The following is a 26,547-nucleotide window of genomic DNA, read 5'->3' on the forward strand; positions in this document are numbered from 1 at the left end:
AGAGATGATAAGTACTGCACGTATCTTCCGTGAAGCTGCACTCCAAGAAGTGAATCATCAGCTAGTGCACAGAAGGTGTCCTAACCCTAATGCCGCCACTAGTCGTGGATGACACATTTACTGCAGCATTTTCATACCATTTGCACTCAAATTCAAAAAACAACAATTTGTGTAGCCTATGTCTCTAACAATAAACATATTTTTCTTTGGTCATTTGTTTGCAGATAATGTGTTCTAATTGTTTGGTTTCTACCAGACAAAAACACTAACCATAATCATCAACAGTCCTGAATATGACTCCAAGCCTCTTCACACCAAGACAAATCCTGCGTGAGTGTCGACACTTATTACTTACACTTATGAATACATGAGTCACGATCATTGCTCAGTTATCCCACGTCAGATGATGGGGCATTTCCTGTGAAGGTTTGTGTAACAGTGGCGTGGGGAGAACTGCGGGGGTAAGCGCAAGCGCTCAAGGGTGTTAAACTATATGGCCTTATGTGACTATATTTTTCTTTCAGTAATACATGACATAATGCTATATTTATGTGCCACTGGCAGCAGGATGCCTGAATCTGCTCACCTAGTTACAGTCACTCTGAGCATCAACTGTATTCAAACAAGAGTCTACAGCCAAGCTAGCGTCTCTGTGAGGTTGTACTTAGCGACGCTGTGAGCTAAATGCTAACGTCAGCATGCTAACATACTCACAGTAACAATGCTAACATACTGATGTGTAGCAGGTGTGATGTTTACTATGTTGACTATTTTTGTTTAGCCTTTTAGCATGCTAACACAAGTGCTGAAACTGTGAATCAATTGAGTAGTCAATTGACAGAAACAACTATTTTGATAATCAATTAATCGTTTAAGTCATTTTTAAGCAAATATGCCTATTGTAGCTTCTCAGCTGTGATGATTTGCTGCTTGTCTTTGTCTTATGTTATAGTGACCAGACCAAATGAGCAATCTGAAGACAATCCCTTCGGCTTTAATACATTGTGATAGACTTTGTGTACTTTTTACTGAGATTTTAACAGTTACCGAATTATCAATAATTAAAATAATTGGGTTTGCAGCCACAATTAGCATTAAACACAGAGTACAACAATTTTTCATAAACAAAGTATTGAACCTGATGATGACGTTACATGAAAAGTTAAGGAATCACCAAAGTCATTAGAATTCATCCCCTCCGGACCTTAAATAGCTGTAGCAAATTTCAATCCAGTATTGTCAACCTCATGGTGCCGCTAGCTGAAACGTCACTATGCTTCATCTTCATCAAAATCTCCACAACATTTCATGGCAATTCATCCAATAGTTGTTGAGATATTTCAATCTGGACTCAAGTGGTGGTACAGCCAACCAACATTGTCATCCTCAGAGCTGCTAGTAGAACTAAAAATAAAAAATGAAATCAAGACAGGTCAAGCAGAATCACTCCTAGGCCAAACGTACAGTGCTTTTTTTTTTTTTAGACAAAGTGTAACTTGACCAATTTTAATGCTGTAGCTTACATTACAGTAACATTTCAGCACTGTGATGATTCCTCTCTATTTCCCAGCCCTCAGCCCCCTTTCCTCCTCCCTTTCTGTTATCTAGGTTGGAGTCAGTAAGTTTTTGGCTGGCAGACTGGCCAACAGATGCTGATTTGTTAAACCTGAGAAAGCACAGTGAGACTCCAATTCTCTGGCATACCTTCCTCTGCAAGCCCACTTTGTGCTGGTGTGGGTGTACTGCAGAACAGAGTGGAGGGAAATCAAGTGGCCAAATCTTTGTCTCATATCCATCTGCCGAGAGGAGGCGAGCGCAACTGGACTGCGTTCACACTTGACAAACTGCTGAGTAATCCAGGCAAATTACAACACAAGCACATTAAAGCTCGCCAATAGAGGTAGAAGTCAAATCCTTCATTTGTGAAGCCGTGTGTGCTTAATAAACAATGCCATTATCATCAGCACCGCTGATCACAGACTGAAAATCCATTCGGCGGAGGTGCACAGGCGACTTTAAGGGAGTGTACGGTATTTCTCACAATGGCACAAACAGATTATAACAGATTATTTCAATCATCATTTTCCCCCCGTCAACACAATAAATGAATCAGACTTTTCATTGTTGCAGCTCAGTGGGACTGAACAGGTTGGACTATTAAAAAGTCATTGCGGCTTCACGCTGCAATTTCAGGAAAAGGACTACATTAGATTGGTAATGTATGATTGCCCTTAACTGGTCATTATATTTAAAGTTCATGTTCATAGAGAAGCAGAATGTCTGTGTACTTTTCAGGTGTCAGCTATTATCAAGCTGAGAGCGTCAATAGAGAGCTACTAACAAACTTTCCCTTTCTTATGAAACCTCTTATTAAAGAAACTTTTTCACATATGAAATCCTGTTTCATCCAAATAATTTCCTCATCTACTGTAACTGTCACATGAAGACATCTCTGTGTGTCTCATCTTCAATGCTGGCATCGTGTCAGGGGATAAAGTAGCGTAATAGCTGTTTGAATTGATCCCTGCAAAATGACACGTCTTGGCAGATGAGACATTGTCCTTGTCCCGCGTAGATCGTTTGCCTTTTGAGCAGGAAGTGACTGTGAGTGGTGAATTTTACTTCCTTTAAGCATTAATCAGCAGAGGGGGATTTATTTTTACATCCTCTCTGTGCAATATAGATGTCCCGCCTGTCTTCCCAGGAAGAAAAAAAAGGCCCAGACCCTTACGAATATTGCTTTTGAGAGAAGGAAGGAACATTACTATAATATTCTTACATTTTTTCTGCATTACCCTTTGTCTTCTTGTTCTTATTCTCTCCTTGTCTCTGTCATAATGTCTTTGACACTACCATCCGATAAAGCTTTATCTTTGAATCTGTTTCAAAAGGAATAACATTTGTTTCCCCTTCAGAAGTAAGAAAAAACTTGTGGCCTTATCTGCTTATATTCCTTCTGTCTCTTCCTCATCAACCTCTTTACCCATTACTTTCCCTCGAACTCAAGTGACAGCCCGTTATTTCCGAGATTCATTTCAGCCCTGATGGATATACTAAGCACCAGTCGGCTTTTGATTTAGGCTTCTGATGCTGTCTGCCTCTCCTAACATCCACTTTGGGTGCAGCGCTTCATCACATTGATTTCTCTGAAGATGAAGCTGTGATTGAACAGACCTCTCCTGGCGGCTGTGTCTTGCACTGTAACAGCACATAAAGGAGGACACTGATGCACCACATCACCGGACTGGCAAACGACGTAAGGCCAACCAACCGGTGCACCTTTTAATGTATGACCTACATTCAGATGACTCTTTTATGTAAAATTACTTCTATCTCAACTCTTCTGAACCAAACTCTGCACTGTCGAGATGAAGGATGCAGAAACCTAGTGTGCAATTAGGTGGCTACAGTATATCTCAGACATTTGCTCAGTGATGCTTACAAAGTCTGATAGATGAAAATCCCAAGTGACCCAAAGAGCAGAAATAGATTTATTTTTTTCATTTTGTCCTCCCCTCTTTGAAGGCTTTTCAAATCACAGCTCATGTTTTCGCACAGGACTCTTTGTACTTGGATGATTCTACAGCAAGCGATTTGCTTCGGATGCCAACATTCAGTGCCAAATGCAGGAAGAAGTGGGTCCTCTATGTAATGAACCAACTAAGGGTGTCGAGGTTGGGGTGGTGCATGTGTTCAACCTTCCCTAACCTCAACCTTAAAAGTATTTTCCGTACCCAACAGTAGCGAACAGCTTCTGAATACTGATTTGACATTAGAATACAAATGTAAATTCATATTTATAATTCAGGCTGGCAATAGTGTGTTATGGTGTGTGTGTGTGTGTGTGTGTGTGTGTGTGTGTGTGTGTGTGTGTGTGTGTGTGTGTTTGTTTGAATTTACCAGTGTTGCACAGTCAGACACATGCAGGTGGTGTGGAGGTGTGTCTGACATCAGAATGAAGGTAGCCTCTGCATAATTCAGGTGAAACTGTCTCCTTTAGTCTCCTGTATCCCTCTCCTCTCTCTCTCTTACTCTCACTCACATCCTCATGTAACCCTCCTCATTCTAAATGTAACTCTCTCTCTTCCTTTCCCTCTCTGTATGTGTGTTTGTGTATTTATGAAGACCTTTCAGCGCATTAACCTTCTCGAGATCTGCACCATTCATGAGCTCTGATCAGGCTGTGTGCCCTTCTCCTTAGTGATAGCTCAGTATACCTGCACACACACCACAGTTTTGGGAAATTATTTGAACACTGGATTCCTCAATTATGCATGAATGCAACGTTAGGGCCCTAATTAAATAAATGTGGTGACTTCTTCTTCGTATTACTTATCTTGTTCTTTACCAGTAATACATGGATGTTGGAAGGAATTAACCGAACTCTAATGACTTCTTGGTTATCATCAACTAAAAGCTTCTATAAGTAGCTGCCTTCTCTTTATGAGTGTGATGTTATCCACCTGCTCTATATCTCAGTGGACATACATTTACACACATACTGTAGACCTCTTCTTTTGTGAATAAAGTTGCAACTTCTGGTGTGTGTTCACAGCACTGGTGTATCAATAGATTTATTGTAATCTTGGGACCAAAGGAATTACGTTTCCAGGTTACCAATAGGCACGGTACTGTACTCCTGCATTGTAATAGGGATTGGATTAGGATCAATCAATCAGCTCTACTCTTGTTCTCTTTAAAAGCATTACAGGCATACAAACTATTGTAGCTGCACCACAAAATCCTATCCCAAGAGGAAACTGACATTGTTGTCCAGGAAGTGCAAGAGTTGCACCATCTGATTTGTATTATTGCCATTTGTTGCATTCCCTGCCCATTTCTGTGTTAAACACATTCATTTCTAAACAGGAACAGGCAGCAAAGAAGTGTGAATTTTACACAATGAAACTGCTGCCCTTCTTGTACAACATCACCGCTCTTGATCTGCCTTGATTTTACACAAGCTTTTATTGAGCAATATTTTCTGTTGGACAAAAAAAAACACAATACTCTTTTAGCATTGTTAGCAATATTCAGTGAGGATCCTCCATCCAAAATGGATTCCTTTTCATTTTTCTGGTAAATTAAAATTTAAAGATTGTTGCTCAGGAAAAATATATTGTATATCATTGTGCATTTCAGTGTTTACATCTTATTCTCAGCCATAAACATTGTATGAAAAGAGGGCTGTGAGCATAAGCAGTCAAGGGGCAAAAGCACCGTGTTCCCAGTTATGTCAACATCTGATCAAAGCAGCACGCTCACACACATACACACACACATGCACACACACACACGCACACACACGCACACGCACACGCACACACACACACACACACACACAGAAAAGCACAAGCATAAAAAATGCAAACACATGCATGCATTGGGTTGCTTTAGTATACCCTCAGGGTATTGAGTAAGCCTGCTTCTTGATATTCCCTTGATTGTTACATTTATCACATTGCATCAGTAGAAAATCCTAAATAAACCTTTTAACAGGCTTCTCCTCAGTAATGCAGTAAATAGGCTTCTGATCCGAGAGGCCAATGGGTTTATTTCGGTCTACAAAGCCCATGATACAGACTTTTGTGGTGCGAGTTGCAGGATTGGAACCAGTAAAAGGTTTTTCACTGGTAGGAATATACAGTCACAAACAGGAATTTTACTATTGTGAGCATTTAACAGATCATTTCAGAGTCAATTTGATTCATCCAGATGCTACTCCTGAAACAGTGAGGTTTTGTATAATAATAATAATAATAATAATAATAATAACAACGTAATGTGTTTTAAAGCTTTATCCACTCAAAACAGGAATTATATCAACAATATATTTCAGGCAATTCATTTTTACCAAAAAAACATCAGTAGTGTAGTCAAACTGAAGCTCCTCATGTAACCCAACAGCCAGCATTTATGAGTTATTTTGTACATTTAAATAAATAAAGTAAAATCATGAGGTTTCTTTAATCAAAAATATCATAATCAAAGCCAGTGACAATGTATAAAAAGAAAATGATTGATGACAATTTTGTGTTTTGCAATCTGTCCAGAGCTTGATGGTCTTTACCATTAACATCAATGTGCCTTTGTCAAAGACATTTTGACATGTAACAGCAGAAAAAAGCACAGGTGTAATCAATACTATTGATTATTTCTTACAATGAGGGCTCTGGTGTGCATGCTGGCTCACTGGGAAACCTGAGAAGAGCAGAGCCCTCGTTATTGTTAGTTAGTTCCACATGTGCATTTCCTGCAATGATGAGTAACAATATCTGCTGTAAAAAAAGATTTTAAAAAGCCTTAAAGCTTTAGCGCGTAACTTTTTGATATTAGTGATTGTCTCTTACATTCAAGCCATTCTCAAATGAGTTTAAGATTATCAGCTCCAACTCTCTCTGTATTTCTCAGTATGGCTGTGTTCAGAAGATTGTGGCGTATGATGACTTTCCCGCGCAGAAACTTAAGTGAAGATAATTACCTCTTCTGAAGAGTCCAAGCGATAGGCTTACTTTAAGTTCCATTCTGTCATTCATCTCCGTGTGACTTTTCATCAGCTGAAGAACAGGATTTTTTTTCCCACTAAACAGCAAATACAGTGATGAACTTGTCACAATCTCTCAAACATGTAAAAAAGAATGCCTTTGTGCTGGGAAATTCAGTCAGTGTTATTAGTAGTTAGCACTTGCAAAATGACAAGGTGAAAGAAATATGATTATTTTTTATGTTAAAATATATGATTGTGCCTGCCAATATAATACCAATATAAATTTATTTTTCATATAAATCTGTATAGAGTTTTTTCAACAAATGCAAATTAAAAATGCAAAGCAATTAGATTTTCAAGTATAGTAGTAGAATGTCAGCTGCAGTTTATCATCACATAGTCCATGAACATCATACCAATGTGAAAAATGTGACTTTACACCTAAGCAGATGCAGAATTGTGAAAATATATCAATAAGCTATTCTGATTATTGTTCATACAGCATACTTTCTTCACGTGAAATCAACAAAGCAGGATGTTATAAAACTGGAGGAAGCCTCATCAAAAGAAATAAGACTTTACATTTTTCTGGCACCGCATTAATGTTGGACCGAGGTAACGCTTTTTGAGTTTGTACTGCTTGATTTCAAGTGAAGTTTTCGGTGATTCGTGTTTAAAATGATGTCGATATTCCCAGCCTGAAAAGCGAATGCTTGAGTGTTTTGACACTTGCGAGATGCCGTACTTTTGGAATCCGGAAGCATAGCTGCTGTCATCCAAACAAACAACATGTAAGCAACATTTTGACGATAAACACATTACCTACTATTCATTTATAAAGTTCTCACTTGGACGTTTGTGCAAGGGCTTCTACTTGTTCTTTTGACAGTTAAAGACACAGCATTAACACGTGAACCGGCAAGTTAGCTAACCGTTAACCAAAAGTCAGCAGTGAGGCTATGCAAGTTAGCAAACTTCCCGATTTGCCACATCGTCACACACTGACAGCAGGGCCGCACTTTCATCTGGTTGATACGTTGCTAAGCAATTTTATAAGTTTATCTCGACTGTTTTGCTGCTTATTTTGTTTTAACCATATTATTATAATTATCATTACGTCTATCAAATCATACTGTTATGTTAGCCCATTTGTATCCTCCTAGCTAGTCATTTTATAAGTTCAGAGATTTGTAATATGTTATACAACAAGAATGAAGCTCACAACAGCATTAACTAAAATTCGTCTGGAGCTAAGTAGCTAAGAAGTGTAACATATATAGTTTGGTTTGGATGATTAATGGACACACGGTTACTTGAGTAACTACCTTTTGAATTGTTCACAGGGGCTGATTTTGGAGAATGTCATCTAGAGGCGTAGTCCTCCATTTGCAAAAGTGTGCAAGTCTAGAGAAGGTGACTGGAAGAAATTGACTGTATTTGGTTAAGCTTTTTTTGAAATCAGCCATGGCTCGGGAAGAAGAGGAAGAGGAGCTGACAGTCGATGGACCCAAGGAGGTGGACATGTTTACATCAGTGCGTTGCCTGGGTTACCTGTCCAGCGTCAACCTCATCGTGGCGGTATGCGTTGGCATGTACGTACGCTGGGAGGTGACAAGTGAACCGATGATTCTGGTCATCTTCATCCTGGGCCTCTTTGTCATGGGGATAGCCAGCATCCTCCATTACTACTTTGCTATGGAGAAGGCCAGTCTCAGCTTGTTCCATTTGTGGTTTGGCTTTTTGCTCGGCCTTCAGTGCTTCCTAAACAGCCCTGCCTTGAATTCAAATGTCAAGGAACTGGTCGCCAACTATCTCCTGTTAGCCAGTGTAATCATGAAAGCAGTATGGGCTTTAACTGAGCGAATATGCAGCTCCATCCGTTTCAAACCCACCTTGCTAACATCAACTGAGCTACTGGAGCTCCTGGGATTTGGCATTGCCAGCACTACCATGCTTCTTCACAAGTCAGTGGCCATAATAGGCTTGGTGGTGGCCCTGGGGGCTCTCATTGTGGACCTAAGGATGAAATCCCTCCTGGCCTTGCCTAACCTTGTCAGTTTTGCCTTGGTTACTTCTCTTGTGTTTTTCCAGGCCTTAAGCATTACAGCCAACCCGTATGCTTTAGGCTGCTACATGGGCAGGCTGCTGTGCGAGCCTGTGCTAGATGTTTACTTCAGTGTGCTGGGGCCCAGTGAGCGCTGGATACCAGTGCTCTCCCTGGGGAGGGTGTGGAGGATGCTGTCCCTGCTGCCCCTGAGTCTGACTGAGCTGGCCTTTTTTGTCCTGGCTGCCTTAAAGGTACACTCAAGCAAAAAATTGACATTTCCATTATATAAGTCTTTAGGGCCTTCTGTGTGACTTATGAAACAGTATTTCTGAATGTCGATACAGTGTTTTGTATTTCTTAGTTACGAATTGTAAGGCTGTGTTTAATGACATTTTTCCCTTGCCTTACTTAGCTTGGCCACTTGGAGCTCTGGTATCTGGTGATCCCGGGCTTCTGCCTGTTTGGCCTTTTCTGGTTCATCTGCCACATAATTCTGCTGATGACAATATGGGGCTTCCACACCAAGTTGAGTGAATGTCAGAAGGCCTGGCGGGCCCAGCGATCCAGTAGCCGGAGTCTCGACAAAGTCATGGCTTCCAGGGGCATCCGACACTTCTGCCTTATTTCAGAACGGCTGGTGTTCTTTACTATGCTGTCAACGGTCATACTGGGGGCTGTGTCCTGGCAGGTAGGAGACACTAAAGAGATTACTGCTACTTAAACTCATCAGAAATTTAGAAACTATTATAGCCAAGTTTGCAAAGCACCTAAAGATGAAAAGGCATTCACTGTCCTATTGTTTTTTTTTATGCAAGCATCATCATAGTCATATCATATAAGAATTACATAGAAAACGTCTTATGATGGCAAGGGTCCTGCTCTAACTCTACCTCACTTTGCAGCACTTGAGTTTGATGACAAGGCCTCTATAAACATATCATACACCCATGTTATAAACTCTGTAGAGGGATGCTAGTGGCGGTGTGTAGTTAGTAGTTGCTCCCCAAGCGGAGGCACTTCTGCTCTCATGCGGAACCAATTTAATTAGCACTTTAATATCCCTATCTACTTGCATAAAGAGCAGCAATAACTTATTTAGCCTTATTAGACGTTTACCTTGTAAGAGTCTCATGGGCCTGAGTCCTAATTTAAGATCTGCACATTGTTGATGTCAGTAGCAAATTTGCCTGAGAAAGTGGGAGCTGTCTGCACTGGCATATGAGACAGTTAGTGTGTGGTTTCTGATGTTGTGTATCTTTTTATTTGCCCGTGCTGTTGAAATACAGTATTAAATATGGTCAACCACCTAAATCTACTTAACTTACACACACACACACACACACACACCAAATAACGGCAACGTAACTTAACAAAGTCTCAGCAATAAATACAGCCTTTGGAACTAACCATAGTCAGAGAGGTGTTGATTCAACTCCATGCAAATGTTTAAGGACATACAATAGTTGGTTGTGTTACATTGGATGCACTGCTTTCCATTGAATTTATATAGAAGTTGTTGTTATTGGTAATATTGTATGTATTATATCTTTCAAAAACCTGTGTACAAAGAAGTACATTTGAGTGCGTCAGTGTAGATCAGCTGAAGAGCGGAATAGTGCCTTTGTGCAATTGCATAGAAACAACCTTTCTAACCGGGAGTCAGCTTGTGAATGCAACGCTGTTAAGTGCAGAGCTGCTCGTAAACATCCACCGATTCCCATAGCTTGGGGTCGACTACTGCAAATCAATTCTCAATCTGTGAGAACCACTACTGGATTGCATTATATTGAAAAGTTGTGTGTGTGTGTGTGTGTGTGTGTGTGTGTGTGTGTGTGTGTGTGTGTGTGTGTGTGTGTGTGTGTGTGTGTGTGTGTGTGTGTGTGTGTGTGTGTGTGTGTGTGTGTGTGTGTGTTTGTTTTTTTAAGCTTAAAAATCTAGAGAAAAGACACTTTAAGTAGATGACAAGATGACAGACTTATAATAGTTTTATTCTACCGACCCAAGGCAACCCACAAAGTGCAGGCTCATACTCTGCAGTAGATATTCTTTTGAACGGATCCTTGTGATGGATGTTTAGGCTGCTGTCGTACACTGCTTTGTGTCTCCATTTAGTTAGGTCCTGTCATGTTTTCTCCTGCGATAATAACACTGTGTTAGTTCCGTATTGTATAACTGTCTATTGTATAACTATAAGTGTCACCACCAATTAGCTGGGTCTGATTGCTTCAAAACAAGCTGTAAGTGATGAATGAAAGTGACTGGTTCTTTTGCTTTTTGCAGCCCTTCAACGGCCTTTTTCTCAGTGCTCTGCTGGTGGTTCTGCCTTTGGAGTCTCTGACCCACGGCTTGTTCCACGAGCTGGGCAGCTGCCTTGGGGGAACTTGTGTTGGCTACGCCCTGGTAATACCTACTGCTTACTGCAGGTACTGAACAGAGAGGAGACACAGCAATATAGAGATGCATACAGACTTACACAGACAAACTTGCACAGACTTTAACTGAAAGTAACAGTAGCAGTGAACACCACAATTTCTCATACTCAAGGTTATCTTTAAATTGCTTGTTTTGTCTAACAGTCAAAAACCCAAAGATATTAAATGTATAATGACACAACTCAAAGAAAAGCAAGGAGGGTCTGTTGGCCTAGGACTTTAAGACGCTGTCTATGTATTCGTAACATCTCTGGTTGGAGTCTGACTAGGAATCTTTGTTAAATGCCATCCACTATCTCTCTACTTTATAATAAAGGCAAACCCCCCCCCCCCCCCAAAAAAAAAGCTTGAAAACAACCAAAATAAACAAAGAAATAGAAAATGAAATGCTTTCATTTGAAAAGTAAAAAGGTTTGACATTTTTGCTTGATAAATGACTCAAACGATCAATTATCAAAATTGTTGTAATTTAATTTTCTGTCAATTAGGGGTGCAACTAACAATTATTTTTAATGTCAAATGATCTTCTGGTAAAAGAAATTGTCTTTCTTGTCTGTAAAATGTCAGAAAATAGTGGAAAATCCCTGTCACTATTCCATAAAGCCCAAGGTTCTGTCCTTTGGACTGTCTGACCAAAAGTCCAAAACCCAAATATATATACAGTTTACTATTACATAACACAAAGGAAAGACAAATCCTCACAAATAATAAAGAAAATGTTGTGTTTTTGCTGCAAAAAAAACCACTTCAATGATTAATAGATTATCATAATAACTGTCAATCAACGAATTAATTTGTCTATTCATATTTTCAGCACTTCTGTCTATTGACTAAATTAGTAAAATGTTCAGATCTATTGAATGTTTTATATTTGTTTTAGGTCTCTGTCACAAGTATAACAACTCAACTAATCACAACAGCAGCAGCAAAACACACCACTCATCTATCTTATCTTCTTTACTAACATAAACACACACTGGACCGCCTTTGCCTCAAGTCGAAGCCTTTCATGGCATTACAGGCGCTGGTAAATATGATCACTCATTCCAACTCCCACCTCAGTTAACACAAAACCAACTGGATAAATAGGCCAATAACTATGCATAAACATGGCGCTAATGTTTGGGCCCTTAAGGGATTATTCCAGTGCTCTCTCCGCAGCATACTAAGTTGTTCAGCTGGAGCAGTTAGCCATTAGCTGCTGCTGCTTCTGCTGCGTCTCCCAGTGCCCTCTTAGTTGGCCAAGCGTTTTTTGAAATAGACAGCGTAGTTTTGATGATGCCGACACGTCTCCTCCTAAACAGCAAGAGCTAGCCATCACTTATACATTAGTGTCTCCATCTTCGAGAGCCCCTCGAAGGTCTTAAAATCTGGCCCCTGAAGATTTTGGGCAGGTTTTTATGTTTATGACCACTCTGTATATTGAACCTTTTAGCTGAACGTTAGATTTTCCATTCAGAGGGAATGCCAGCCTTAGTGTTTAACTCCAGGTGATTTTGAATGCAAGCCCATGTCCTGTTGGAGCTGTAGACGCTCTGTATGCGAGGCCGTATGTGCAGGGTCCATAGGGAGGACTGAGAGCCTGATGAGAATGCAGCAGTGTATAATGGGCTGTTTGATGGCTGCAGATCATGTTTTCACAATGACAAGAGCCCCACAGGGAGATTAGAGAGATAGGGGTGAGAAGGTGAGACACGTAGGGTAGGTACTGGGAGGGTGACGGGGAGAAAACACAAGGAGAGGGCTGAGGTTGTAAACAGTAAGGAGGGGTGGTGGTAAAAAAAAATCTGACAGGAGCAAAGGAAGGTGAGGAATTGTGAAGGAGGGGTGAATCTCTGAGAGAGATGTGGAGAAAAGGATTTTTTTTAAGGATGAAAGAGTGTAACGGGAAGATGTGTTTTGAATTCTCAAGCTACAAGCCTTCACTCCCCTGGGCGCAATGAGATCTGAAAAGATTAGATGGGTTTAGGTGAACGGTGAGCTTGGCAAGCCATGCAAAGGTTGCAGCATATCATTTTCTGACTGGGTATCTTTATAACAGGCGTTAACGTTATGCCAAAAATGTTGTCTTTACTTTTACAAAATATAAAAAAGATTGTTTGTTTATCTTACTCTCCAAACGCACACAAAATAATACAAATGGAAAACTAGCTTAACACAAGGAGTGTCTGCATTGAGACCTTTCCTCCTCAACGTGAGGTTCAAGGTGATAATGGGTGCACAGCATAATGTGATGGCAGTGTCGTGCAGATGTCTATAAGAGTGAAGTATGGCTTTGCCATCTGATTGGCCATGAATAACATCAAGTCCAGAGATAGAAAGGAAATGTATGACTGCACCGAGTAGCTGCTAGCCTTGACTTTGTGTGTGCCCCCTCTAGTTATCATCCACTTGTTATTATCAGTCACACACACTTTTATAAAAATCACTTTGCCCTCAACAACTTCAGTTCCCATTGTCATTTTCTTGACACTGCTTAATTCTCCTCTCTATACCCCCTCCTTCTTTTTTTGCCATTTTCTGACTTTCCTTTCATTCTTGACTTCCTTTACATCCCTGAGGCTAATGTAATTTCCTTAAACAGTGATCCACCACTCCCACTCTTTCCATCTCCTTTTCCCGATCTCTTCTCATCGTCTGCCCTCCGTCTCCTCTCTCCCCGGTGATGCAGACTGCTGCTACTCCTCTCATCCTCTGCTCTCTCCTCTCTCCCGGTGTGTCAAACTATCAACTTCTCACTCATTCATCTCTCGTTTGCTTGCCCCCTGTTTCTCCGCTTCTGACAAGCCACCTAACTTGAATCTCCCTCGGAGTAGATTTAAAATGTTTTTTCTCACATGCTCTCATCTCTTTTCCATCCAGTGCTGATGGCCAGCCCACTCTCCTACCACCTGAGCAGGTACAACAGCTGAACCTGCGCTCAACAGGTATGCTGAACAACGTGCAGCGCCTCTTCTCCCACCACATGATCCAGACGTTTGGTTGTGACTACTCCACCAGTGGTGTCACACTGGAGGCCGTGCAGACAAAGCTACGCAACTTTCTGGAGCTTCGTACAGCAGACGGGCCCCGTCATGACACCTATCTGATTTTCTACAGTGGGCACACGCACAAAGGCACTGGGGCTTGGGCTCTGGCCGGTAAGATCCCCACAAAAAATGTTTTTCTTTTCCTTCTTGGAAAATGTCTTCACAGTTAAATCCTCTCTCTTATTCGCTCATTTAATTTCTGTGAATGTATTACGGATGCAATCTTGAAACATAGATTGGTAATCTTCATGCTTATTTCAGTTATTTTTTCCATTTGACTGCAATACTACCATGTGCTTATCATTCTAGGCAAGGCAATTTTATTTACATAGCATTTGCATTCCAGGTAAACTCAATGTGCCTAACATACAACATACAGCATACTGTATACAGCAGTACGTAACATGAGATTACAATATTCTTGCATTCTTTTCTTCCAAACTCCATTTCTACCACCAGTAGAGTTTACCTATTATTACAGAGATTGCCTACCAGGGGTACTTTTACTGCAGGGGGAACTTCTGCAGTTGCCAGAGAGTATATAGAAAGATTGTAGCTTTGATTAAAATATATAGATTCACAAATGAAGTGAGGTGCAACAGCTGAACATAACATGTTGAGTTCGAGAGTGTGTGAAAAGTAGTCGAGAAGTCTAAAGTTAGCCTAAAGTTACAAATAAAACGGTTGCAAAGTTGAAATCTTTAGTGTAAAATGATGGATAAATGGCTGAAATGTCTACCTGCTACCACCCCAAGTGCTAGTAGTAAAATGCAAATTTGAACAAACCTGACCTAAACATTGACAGTTCAATTGAATAAAGAAATATTGTAACATGACCACTTTTGCATAACGAACAATGTTAATAACATCCAGTTTAAAATGAATCTAAATGAACACATTTTGGATGTGACGGGTAGTGTCCATGAAGGGGGAGTTGAGTTCATTGGACAGAGTTGTGGAGTTACATCAGACAAAAAGGTTGGATTATTACACGATAACAGCTGTCTAAAAGACACTGCTTTATTAATATGCATCATGATTTATTATTGAACATTGCATGTTCCGAGTATCTTGATTCACTAAAGGAGATGAGCACAGTGACTTTAACTTTCATGTAGAACAAAAATAATTTATTTTAGCATTTGCTGTTGCATTCTTTCACAGCAGATGTATCTATGAAAGCTTCCCTGCAGGGTGACAAGAGCCACTCAGTTGCCTCAAGTGAAAACTGTATTTGTAAACATCAGAAAGATTAAATTTGCCACCGTCAATCATCACAATGAACAGCGAGTTGGATATCAGTTTAATCTCTTCAAAGTTGGCTTGTAGTTATCACAAATTAACAGTTTGTAATCAACTAAAGACTTGACTCAGAATTCAATACAACAAACATTTACCACAAAAGATGTATTTACTGCAGAGCTGCTGCCAGGTGGCATTAGGTAGATTTTGTATTCTCCCTGCAAACTGAATTTGCATTACAGTCTGATTTCCATTCTTTTCATTTCCCCTCCTCTCTGTCAGTCAGAGTCCGATTTGCACAGATCATACGAGTAAGCCAAAAGAGTCAAAATTGCTGTGAAGGACTCGGCACAGAAGTTTTTGTTCCAGTAGAGAAGATTCTGTGAAAGTTTCAGGCGGTCTGCTGTGACACGAGCGTTCCCTCCGCAGAAAAGAGAATCACAGCAGGTTAACACCGTGTCAGCTCCAGCGCCTCTGTTCAGAGATGACTTGACACGTTATCTCTGTGTGCTGCTGCAAACAAGAAGAAAAATCCCCATTGAAAAGATAATCACTTCCTGTGTTACCATCCTGAAGGGACGTGTTCGGTGGATAATTGCATGCGTTTTGAAAAAGTGGGCTTGTTTAGGCAGAAATCCAGGCAGTCACAGATTTCAAAGCATATTTGTGTGGCCAGTCCTAAATTATACAGTCATCCATGAAAGAAGTTTGTCTTTACTCTGTTTATTACAGTGGATACATGCCATTTAGTAATGTGACAGCGCTGTCTCTGAATTGGCTTGTTGTAGATTTTTAGGCATGTGGAAGGAGCCCATTTTCATATCCAAATATAAATCAGTCCTTGGCGGAGTTGCTCTGTGGTCAAGAGTATGAGTCATTTTTCTCCTCTGCTCTTATTTACTTACCTTGCACTTTTTTTTGAAGTAAATGATCATTTTGAGGTAACGAAAATAATTTCGGTACATCTCTTGGCGAGGTACCACAGCTCTGATCTTTGTACTTTGGATCTGCCACCTGGAAAACAGCATCTTTTGTGCAATGTGTGTGGTTGGGATGACAGCAGTTAGACAGACAGTCCCGCAAGTGAAAGTTGACAGGTTTGATCCCTGCAAAGCCACTGTGTCCATCAACAGCCTGTGTCCTGTTGAAATGTCCTTGAACACGACAGTGACCCTATAACCACCACCGTATATCTCTATAAGCAAGTTTGGTGAAGAGTTTTAGCTATTTAAAAACATAAAAATGCAAATATGTAGTTCAAAAAGACCTTTTAATATACAAAACATAGGGATACAGTATGGACTTGAACAATGATTTATCATTCTCTCCCTTCCTTTTCCCCTCTCTTTTTGTCCCGCGACACTACCTCACTGCACTTGTCTTTCTCTATTCCTCTTTCTATCACTCCCTTCTCACTATCTAACCTCCTTTCCTGCAGGAGGTGAGAGCCTCCACATGGCCCAGTTGCTGGAGTTGTGGAAGGAGAAGAACGCCGGCCACTTCTCCCGTCTCATCCTCGTCTTGGATACTGAAAACTCTCTCCCCTGGGTGAAGGAGATACGCAGGGTGGACAGCATCTATGTAGCCGTGCAGGGCGCTGAGCTGTCCGCCACCCGGGTGGACCCAGAGGCTGGAGACACCCCCCTCCTCGGGGACTTCACTTCCGAATGGGTGGAGTTCAACTGCAACCCAGACAGCGACACCCAGTGGTCAGAAAAGGGCAGGACTGTGACGGCCGCATACGGCGTGTCCAAACGCTGGAGTGACTACACGCTTCACCTGCCCACTGGAAGTGATGTGGCCAAACATTGGAAGACACACTTTCCAAAGGCTACATATCCCATGGTGCACCTCTCCAACTGGTGCTGTGGCCTCAACCTGTTCTGGTTATGTAGTGTGTTTCTGCGCTGCTTCAGGAGATGTAAACTAGCTTGGTTCCCACCAGCTGTACTGGACACTGGGCAGGGCATTAAACTGGTGCACTCTTAGATAATAAGGGAAGTTGACATGTACATTTTGACTCTGGTAGTTTGTTTTTCTGCGTAGGAGGTGTTTATAGAAAGGTTCAACTCCTCCCATATGTATTTCTGTTTAATTGCTATGATGCAGAGCAGTTGTGCTGGTAATTTCATAGCAAAACACCAGCTCAATATTATATTATATTGTATAACACAAAAAGAGGGAGTGAAAAAATTTATAAAATAACTTCTTTTAATGGTAAGATATTCCACAATAACAGTGGATCAATCCATATGAAGTACACACCTATAGTTTCTTAAAATATGAGGTAAAATACCAAATTGTATGTTTTTGTTTTGGGGCCGTGTGATATTGTGTTTTTGAATACTATTTTGCCATTATAATTATTTCTTTGGCAAGCTTTTCTGGTTTCATGTAATTCTTTTTCAATATGATCGTGCCTTAAAGTGCCTTAAGGATGGATGTGGGATCATCTTTAATGGGGATGCCTAATTTTTTATATTTGCGTTTGTGTATATATATATATCCTTGCCTTGCCTCTTATTTACATCTGGGGATTCAGCTTACACTTTTCGCCGTGTGAGCAGGGATGGGCTCAGTGTCTTTCTAAAGTCTTTCAACAGGATAGACAAAAACATTGACTGTTGTGGGGCTGAACTCTGTGACCCTCTGCTTACGGAACTGTCTAACCACGAGGGCAACCTGCCACTCTTGCTGTGGGATCCTTTCCTCGTCACTTTCCAACATTTCAGACATGCATTTATTCCTTCTTGAATCTTGAATTGAACCAAGACAGATGCATCTGTTGTGAGGCAGTGCATAATCTCTAGACACTGGCCCTGTATTGTGCAAATTAATTCAAGTTGAAGAAGTCATTACAGTGCTCTGCACAAACAAAGTTGTCCTTGCCACGCTGTGAAAAAGTGATGTGTCATGAAAAACGACAAATCAAGAAGGAGCCAATGCTTTTTATTGGTGCACTGACCTTAAGAAGTCGTATTGACCATCCTTTATTTCCTACTTTATTAGCTGTGTTGGATTAGCCTGGTCCTACCAGACTCTCGTACATTTCATTTGTACAGAGAGTACAGGAGTACTGAAGGGAAATGAAAATTGAGCGGCTAGCACCAGGCTAGTGTCTCCCACACAACCCTAAACTCTGGAGTGGATTGCTGCCTTAAAGTGTGTCACTGTGAGTTTTCCAAAAGGTCAAGTTAGGGCTGGGCCATATGACAATGTATATTGTCAAAACAATTAAAATTCTATTGTATATATTTTTCAATATAGTTTCTATCCTTGATGTCGAAAAATCCAGCGTCCAAACTGCATTACGTTCTGATCCTTGTATTTTATGTTCATTTTGCAATTAAGTTCTTAATAAAATGAGAAAATACTCAGTACTTTTCATTTGTTACGTTTTTAATTCACACAGGAGTTTACAAAAAAGCCTTTACCATGTGGTTATTTTATATACTTTATTGAATTAGCAGAAAACATGCTACATCATGATATATGTGGTTATCAAGATGAAATGACCTATATCAGGATAGAAAACTTTGGCCATATTGCCCAGCCCTAGGTCAAGTGGCATTTTCCACGTTAATTCCCCTTGTGCCTCATTTAAGTTATGCCTGACAATATCAAAATTAAACTTGGATAAAAAAACGATTTAAACATTGCTGTCTGATGTATATGTAGTTTTATGAGAAGAGAATATAGATACAAATGAGTTTGATAACAGTACATGGAAATGGAAGAGAAAAACGGTGGATAAAAAGGAGAAAGCAAGACATGGTGGCAGACATCAGTCGGGCTCATTTAACATGGCTGGCTGTAGAAACGCTAGCATTACCTGGCAAATATTAGGAGTGTGAGCTGAGTGTAAAGGGAAAATGAAACGATACATGGCACACTATCTCTGAGGGATTTGTTCACTGAGCTTTCACCTCGGTTAGTTCCTGCCTGGCTGGACATGTGTCCGAGGCGCTGCTGGGTCTCAGAAAGCAGGGCTATGGCCTGGCTCATGCCTGAAGGCTGCTATTAGGCACAGAGCAAGGTTTTGGGGAGAATTTGGAAAGACAAAAGCTGACATTCGAAGCAACGTTTCATATCGGCTTTTATTTATAACACGTAACGGGGAGAGTAGAAGAGAAAAATGGCATGAACCAGAGCAACCTTTCACCACTCTTAACTTGCTGTGCTTAGGTGCTGTAAATGTCAAACTGCAGGTATGAGCTATAAAATGAGTATTCACAGTGGCAATTAGTGAAAAAGAGATAAATGCTGTCTTTTGTTGGGCGTTTTTTTCATTGCTGTATACCCTGCCTGCAAGCTGTGGTTATAGCTAAAGTCAGGGATTCATGTATAGAACAGTTATATTAGATTACGGGCCGGATTCATTTCCTAAACTGGATTAGGTAATAAAAGAGTCAGCCGCCTCTGAGGCCCATGAGGATGTGCTGAGTCAGAGACTGCCGCACACACTCTCAAACAAACCCATCAACTCAGATGCATGCATACGTACAACCGCACACACACGTTCTCTACTGCCTTTCTTTTTTCCTGTTTCTCTACAGCTAAGTATCTCGTCTGTGGGTAATTACAGCCTGTCATGGGGCATTACCTTCTAATACAGGCAAAGTGATGTGCCTGACGCTTGCGTGCAATTTATTTGGGGGAATAAATGTGCTTTTATAGCCCAAGTTGCATCTTAGCAAAGAGACTGGAGCAGCAAATACATCGGCTGTTCCTCTATTACTGTTTATTCAAATTCATCTGAAGGCACTGTGTGGGGTGGCAATTTTGTGCCTTTTTAAATACAATTTTAACTTCCTCAAATCATGTTTTTAGTCAGTTGTTTGGTGTTTAACCACTGGTCTATTCACTATTATTAATGAGTGGGTGTCTGAACTCTGAAGGGACGACTTAGTTTAATATGAGAGAATTAACTTTCTGGGATTTTCAAGCTAATTGAGCTTAGTGTGCTGCCATTTTCAACCTAGGCATCCTCCATCACCACTACAACTCTTTAAGTTAAATGTACTAGAACCAGTACTAGTTTCTCCTCGAGCAGAAGTAATAACGGGATGAGAGATTACAGATTCAGCAGCAGCACCGTTTCAACTTTTGTGCCCTGTTTTACAGCAGGCCTGCTTGCTGTGGCTCACAGTAGGTCTGACATTGAAATGTCAAAGCCATTATCTCAAATTACAAGGGCTGAGGATGCGTTTAGTGGCCATTTAACCGTGCAACACTCCCTACTATGCAGACAATGATTTGGAGGAGGCTGCCAAAATCTGCCCACTCTCAGGCTTCTCTTTCAACATAGCACTTTCTCTCAGACCCACATGGTCATTTCATCTCCAATAGTTTGCATCAGACACTACATTATATGGCAGGACCCTGCACACGATTAACTTCCTGTCAGGATGCCATTATGGATCTGTATCTTACTTATGGTTATTGAGAGAACAATGCTCAAGGATAGTTCAAGGAAGGTTTGACGTGTTGGGAAATTTGCTAATTCGCTTTCTTGCTGAGAATTAGAAGAGTAGATTAATACCTCTCATACTGCCTGTATGGTATGTAGCTGAAAAAGCTAGCCTGGTTTTATCTACTTGGACTGTATATCTACAGTTGCCAGGCAACCACGGAGATCCCAGGAAGTTGCTGAACCTGGTCATGAAATAGCCGTAAAACGACAAATTGTCATTGTTGCAGTCTGTTTTTTGTGAGTATTAAACTAACAAGACATATTGTTCTAAATAGTGAGCTTTAGAGGTGCTGGTTGGCAGATTGTGTTACAACAAGGAAAGGGGACTTGTTTCTGCTTATTTTCATATTGTGCTAAGCTAACCAGCTGCCTCCAGCTACATATTTGACTCGAAGCAAATAAGCATTTTCCCAAAAATGTTGATCTGTTGTAAAATGTCTGGTGCATATGAGCATGATCAGACTTTTCCAGCTTGAATCAAGAACTACTTGGACTGGAAGGCAAAAGATTTGATCCGATCAACATTCACTGTCAAGATAAGCTGAAATGTATAGATTTTCATATTCAAGGCAGATATGTGCAGATTATTCATGGTTCAAGGATTGGAGTTACTCTGGGCAAGGATTTACGAGCTGATGCAGAAAGGGGGTAGGGCGAAGCAGACCTTGTAGCCTCAGTTATTACACATCTGCCGTCTTGTAAAGTGAAGGTCAAGATTATGGGAGGATAAAGGAATTAAGTGTATTTTGTGTGGGGGCGGACATCTGGGCCACTTTGGCCTATTGTCATCTTGGCCCCATTAACACATAAAAACACATTCACTGTCTTATCTGGATGATAAAAAAACAGGTTAATGCTGAATATAAAAGCATGCAGGCACAGCTAACATTCAATCAGAATGTGAACAGATGCAGAAGAAATCATTCAGGGCCCATGAAATCGGATCACATAATATGAGATGTGAGCGGGGCCTTGTCCAGGTGTGTCATCAGTATGAATTGCTAATTTTGAACTCAACCTTAGTCAAACTCAACTGCTCTGGATATTGGCTCTTGTAAGCAGCCAAATCAGTCAGTATGAGCCAGATGATGCTGAGACACTTGATTCAATTAAAAGTGTAAATCAGAGGCTAACAAGACTCACTGTGTCTCACTCTCTCTGTCTCACTGTGGGATCGGAGGTTCGGTAATTAGCTTTGTTGTCACAGTTGGGTCGACATGGGACAGGGCGAGGCTGAGCTAGGCTAGTGAAACAGATGAGTTTCCTATCCTGATCTCACAACTGGGGACCCCAGACATCAGCCGAGTCAGCCAAAGCAGGCTTCTCCTGCTTGAGGGAAATATCTGTTCATGTCACCTGGGAGTTGGGTCTGGATGGTTGAAACTTTGTTGCACTGATAACAGTTTAAATACTTGGATGCAATGTAAAAAAAAATGGTTCTAAACACTTTTTTTCAGTGTTGCTTATTGAGCAAGATCACATTTCATTGTGCAAGAAAGTTATTTACTCTCAATTACACATTACGTCTGCTATTTCGAAGATTAGTCCTTACTAAAAGGATTTCTCCAGAAAAAAAGTTGCATATACAAAAAACTCTTATAGGGACCGTTAGGTATTTATAGAATGGACCACCGGAGGAAAATAGGGGAGGGTCATGTCTTTTTATTTTCTGCTGAGGGGAGGGTCATCCAACATCTTTTAGTCTGGGCGGGGGGGTCACCCAACCTTTTTATTAATGAAAAGAGCAAAATTTCAAAGTGGCTTGTTTGGTGCATATTTATCCATGTAGCTCTCAGTCTCGGCCCCCTAGCAGATAGGTCTGACCGCATACGCGGAGTTTGCTGGGGGGGGCAGGAGGAGCACTGCCCCCTGGTGTCTGAAACGGGTAATTGCATTGTTTAAAAGATTAGTGGAATAATTAGATCTGGCATGACCAGATATTTTATAAATAGGCTATCTTAAATAACACAAAACAACTAAATGGTGATAGGTAATACATCAGAGTTCATATACTGCTTTAGTAAAAAAAAATATTACCTGGCTGACGATGGGAGCAGCAGGACGCAAAAAACTAAAGTTACTATTGCACTAGTCTGGATCTTGCCGTGCCAGCCTTGCAATAAAGGTTTCCTAAATGCCATCTATATACATGTGATGTCAGCTTACTAATTGATTGCGGGTTTTGTGTAGATTTGGACTTGTATACGTTTATTCCACTTTGTTTAAACGGCGAAGTGGAGAGGCCTTTAGAGCTGGCTGGTGAATGTGACGCTCGTATCGGCCTTGCTGGATACACAGTATCATTTACCTTTTTGTGGATCTACTCTACTGATCGTTGTGGATTACTTTTTTTTCGTGTCATTGGATTACGGCAAAATAGGGATCTTTTTTTCTCAACGTGTCTTAACGTTTTATGGTGTGACTGCGCTTGGTTTCTGCGTTTGGAGAGGCATCTCAACAGACTGTAGGTCCAACACTGATTGTTCACCGTTACATTTTAGTTGAATTTAAGCGTCTGTCTATTGAGTTCCAAAACAGCCGTGCCGCAATTGGATTTCATAAGGGCGAATTGTTAAATTGTTACAATGTAACTTAAAAACTTTCAAAATAAACATATGTGTTTTGGAATATAATGTTCAGCTTCGGCATCTTTACCTATGTGCTAAAATATACAATGACGATAGTGACAAGTCCATAGCAACCAGTGTTGAATTGGTTATATCCCAGCGTCCTTTGCTGAATGGTCTCAATGTTTTATTGTTTTATTTCATATGAATACTAGTTTACTAGAGGAGTAACTTAGTATTTGAAGTAATGCAGTGATGCATGAAGTGTGCATTTAGTTTCCATGCTTATTGTGTTTTCACAACAATGTTAGTGAGTAAATCTACTGAAACGGCCACCACACCATAACAGAGGAGTGTCATGTGTAAGATGAGAATCGATAGTTACGTTATTGTAACTCCAGATTCTATGAGTATAGGCATAGCCCTCTAAGCCACGCTATTGGGTTTATCCCTTCACGCATGCGCAGTCGTGAAGATTTTCTTTCTCGCCCTAGCGTGCCGCTCGGGCTTCAACTACGTCCGCAAATACTGTATATAAACAGAGCGGACCCGTAGCTCTGCTCCCAACATAAGCTTTTTCTTCAGCTAATGTAACTGGAGCAGGTGGCCCGGATCTTAGAGGGCTACGCCTATACTCATAGAATCTGGAGTTACAATAACGTAACTATCGTTCTATTTCGTATAGGCTTCGCCCTCTAAGCCACGCTATTGGGTTAGGGCGAAGCTGATGTAGTCAACCTGTGACCTAGAGCCCACAGTGGAACATAGACTAAACTTTTTTTCCCTCTGTCTCTCTCTCTCATGCACTGACAGGGGACTGTATCAGATAACCCGTTATCTAGGTAACAGGGCCTGCCATGGTAATAATTTGGCCTAGCCGAGAGGAAAGGCGTGCATGATTGGTGAGGGTAGTACCTGATTGATAATTATGGGACGCCCGAGTCCCTCCCAGCCACCCAGAGTAGGGGGGGGGGAGGACCCCAGGCAGTGCACATGCAGTGGCACATATCATGATTGTAGGCGTGCATGGCAGTGAGAGAGGGTGTATGATAGCGACAAATATATATATATATATATATATATATATATATATATATATATATATATATATATATATATATATATATATATACATATGTACATAGGCTACACATATATGTGGGACACCGCTCTCCTCTCGGCACCCGGCCCACATACGACGGAGAGGGCTCGGACCATAGATATAGAACAATTGTTCTATATCTATGGCTCGGACATATCCCGCAAATAGAAACGGATGAAAGGGCATGGGGATGCCCAAGAGGCTGCCGCGCAGATGTCGGCTACTGACATGCCTCTGAACAGAGCTGTTGATGCCGATAGTGCCCTTGTAGAATGTGCCCGGATGCCCTGGGGGGGCTCCGCCCCCTCCGTGTTATAGGCTTGGGTGATAGCCTCACACAGCCAGTGAGACAGACGCTGTTTAGACAGGGCCGCTCCTTGGGAGTGTTCCCTATAGTGTACAAACAGCTGTTGTGTCCGCCTTATGTCCGCCGTGCGTAAAACGTACTGTGATAACGCACGCACCGGGCACAATCGGTGGGAAACCTCCTCCGCGTCGTTGTTATGAGGTGGGGGGAAAAAACCCTCGACCGAAAGGAATTTGTTAAAATTTTCGGTGTGAAAGAAGGGTTAGGCTATAGGGTGGCTACGCTCCCGTCCCCTCTAATGGAGAGACAGGACGGTGAAACTGACAGCGCACATACGTCGCTCACTCGCTTGGCTGACGTCAGGGCAAGGAGAAGCGCCGTTTTTAGGGAGAAGCAACCTGAGAGAGGCTTGTGCCAAAGGCTCGAAAGGAGGCTTCCCCAGAGCTTGAAGCACCAGGGCCAGATCCCATTGGGGAGTGAGAGAGCGCACGGCGGGTTTTTGTCGTCTGACCCCTTTCAAAAAACGCTTTACTAGGGGGTGCGCAAAAACCGTTCTCTCTCCATAGCCTTCGTGGCAGGATGAAAAGGCCGCTGCGTAGGCTTTGACTGTGGACGGAGCCAGGTCGTTATCTACCAATGTTTGGAGATAAGTCAACACAAGAGACAGGGGACACGATATAGGATCTGTTTCCCTCTCCGTGCACCAGCGCTGGAAAGCGGACCAACGCGCCTCGTAACACGCTGTTGTGGAGGGGGCTCTCGCACTCTGAATAGTGCGCACCACGGCAGGAGGCAAGCCTAACCTCTGCAAGCGTTCCCGCTCAGCAGCCAGCCCCACAGTCGCTGGGTTATCACCGGGGGGTGGAATATCGCGCCGTCCAGCTGTGACAGGCCGTCCTCGCGCCACGGCAATTGCCAGGGGGGACCCGCCAGCAGCTGGACCAGTGTTGGGAACCAGGATGCGCTCGTGCGCTCCGGCGCCACCAAGATGACCGACAGATTCTCCTCCTGGATGCGTTCCAGGAGACGAGGAATCAGAGGGACCGGGGGAAAAGCGTATAGGAGGGTTCTGGGCCAGGGGTGGTGGGAGAAAGCGTCCACGCCGAGGGGTGAGGCGAACAGATCCACCTCCGCTTTCCCGAACCTGCTCCACAGCTTCTGAACAATAGTGAGATTCAATTTCCACTCGTTGTGAGAGGGCCCTCCCCTCGACATTAGGTCTGCCGCCCGGTTTAGTATCCCGGGGATGTAAACAGCCTTGAGGGATAGCAGGTGACTGTGTGCCCACAGCAGAAGGCTCCTGCCCAGGGGAACCCCAGCTGACAAGGTCCGGGGGTTCCCCCAATATGACAGGTCCGACTGTAGGGAAGGAGGAATGATCAGCATTCGCCACTTGTGATGTATGGGGTCGATACGCTGACGGAGGAACCACCTCTGGATTTTTCTCATGTGGAGAAGCCCCAGGGGGACCACCATGTAGCCCGCGGACATCATGCCCAGAAGGCGCATGACGGACAGCGCTGACACCTTTGCAGGTGGCGTGGTGCGCAACAGGAGAGAGAGCAGCGCGTCTTGCCTTGGTGTTGACAGCCTGGCTCTCATAACAATCGAGTTTAGCACTACGCCCAGATAAACTATCGATTGTGTGGAAACCAATGAGCTTTTCTGCCAGTTTATGGCGAAACCCAGTGTCTGCAGGTGCTGCAGAACTGCCACAGTGTGCAGCGCCGCCGTTTCCCGAGAGGGAGCCAGGATGAGCAAATCGTCCAGATAAAACAGGACTCTGACGCCTTTTTTTCTGCAACGGCTGAAGTGCCGTCTCCATGCACTTGGAAAAAGTGCGGGGTGCCAGTGAGTAACC

General features: G+C 42.1%; 1 protein-coding gene across 1 annotated transcript; it reads left to right on the top strand.

Annotated features, from left to right (window-relative positions):
- Positions 1-7,175: 7,175 nt before the first annotated feature.
- tmem168a (transmembrane protein 168a) lies at positions 7,176-17,301 on the top strand. The gene is made up of 6 exons (XM_031284850.2): positions 7,176-7,278; positions 7,831-8,785; positions 8,947-9,222; positions 10,815-10,957; positions 13,829-14,106; positions 16,676-17,301. Exons 2-6 carry the CDS (start codon positions 7,952-7,954, stop codon positions 17,224-17,226), a joined length of 2,082 nt encoding a protein of 693 aa, XP_031140710.1. The 5' UTR covers positions 7,176-7,278; positions 7,831-7,951; the 3' UTR covers positions 17,227-17,301.
- The last annotated feature ends 9,246 nt before the right edge of the window (positions 17,302-26,547 follow it).

Source organism: Sander lucioperca, chromosome 20 (assembly GCF_008315115.2).
Source record: "Sander lucioperca isolate FBNREF2018 chromosome 20, SLUC_FBN_1.2, whole genome shotgun sequence".
In the NCBI taxonomy this organism is placed as follows: Eukaryota; Metazoa; Chordata; class Actinopteri; order Perciformes; family Percidae; genus Sander; species Sander lucioperca.

Coding starts and splice junctions, on each gene's coding strand:
- tmem168a (XM_031284850.2), top strand. CDS start 7,952: ATGGCTCGGGAAGAAGAGGAAGAGGAGCTGACAGTCGATGGACCCAAG. Junction 10,958..13,828: donor ATACCTACTGCTTACTGCAG/GTACTGAACAGA, acceptor TTTTCCATCCAG/TGCTGATGGCCAGCCCACTC. Junction 14,107..16,675: donor TGGGGCTTGGGCTCTGGCCG/GTAAGATCCCCA, acceptor CCTTTCCTGCAG/GAGGTGAGAGCCTCCACATG.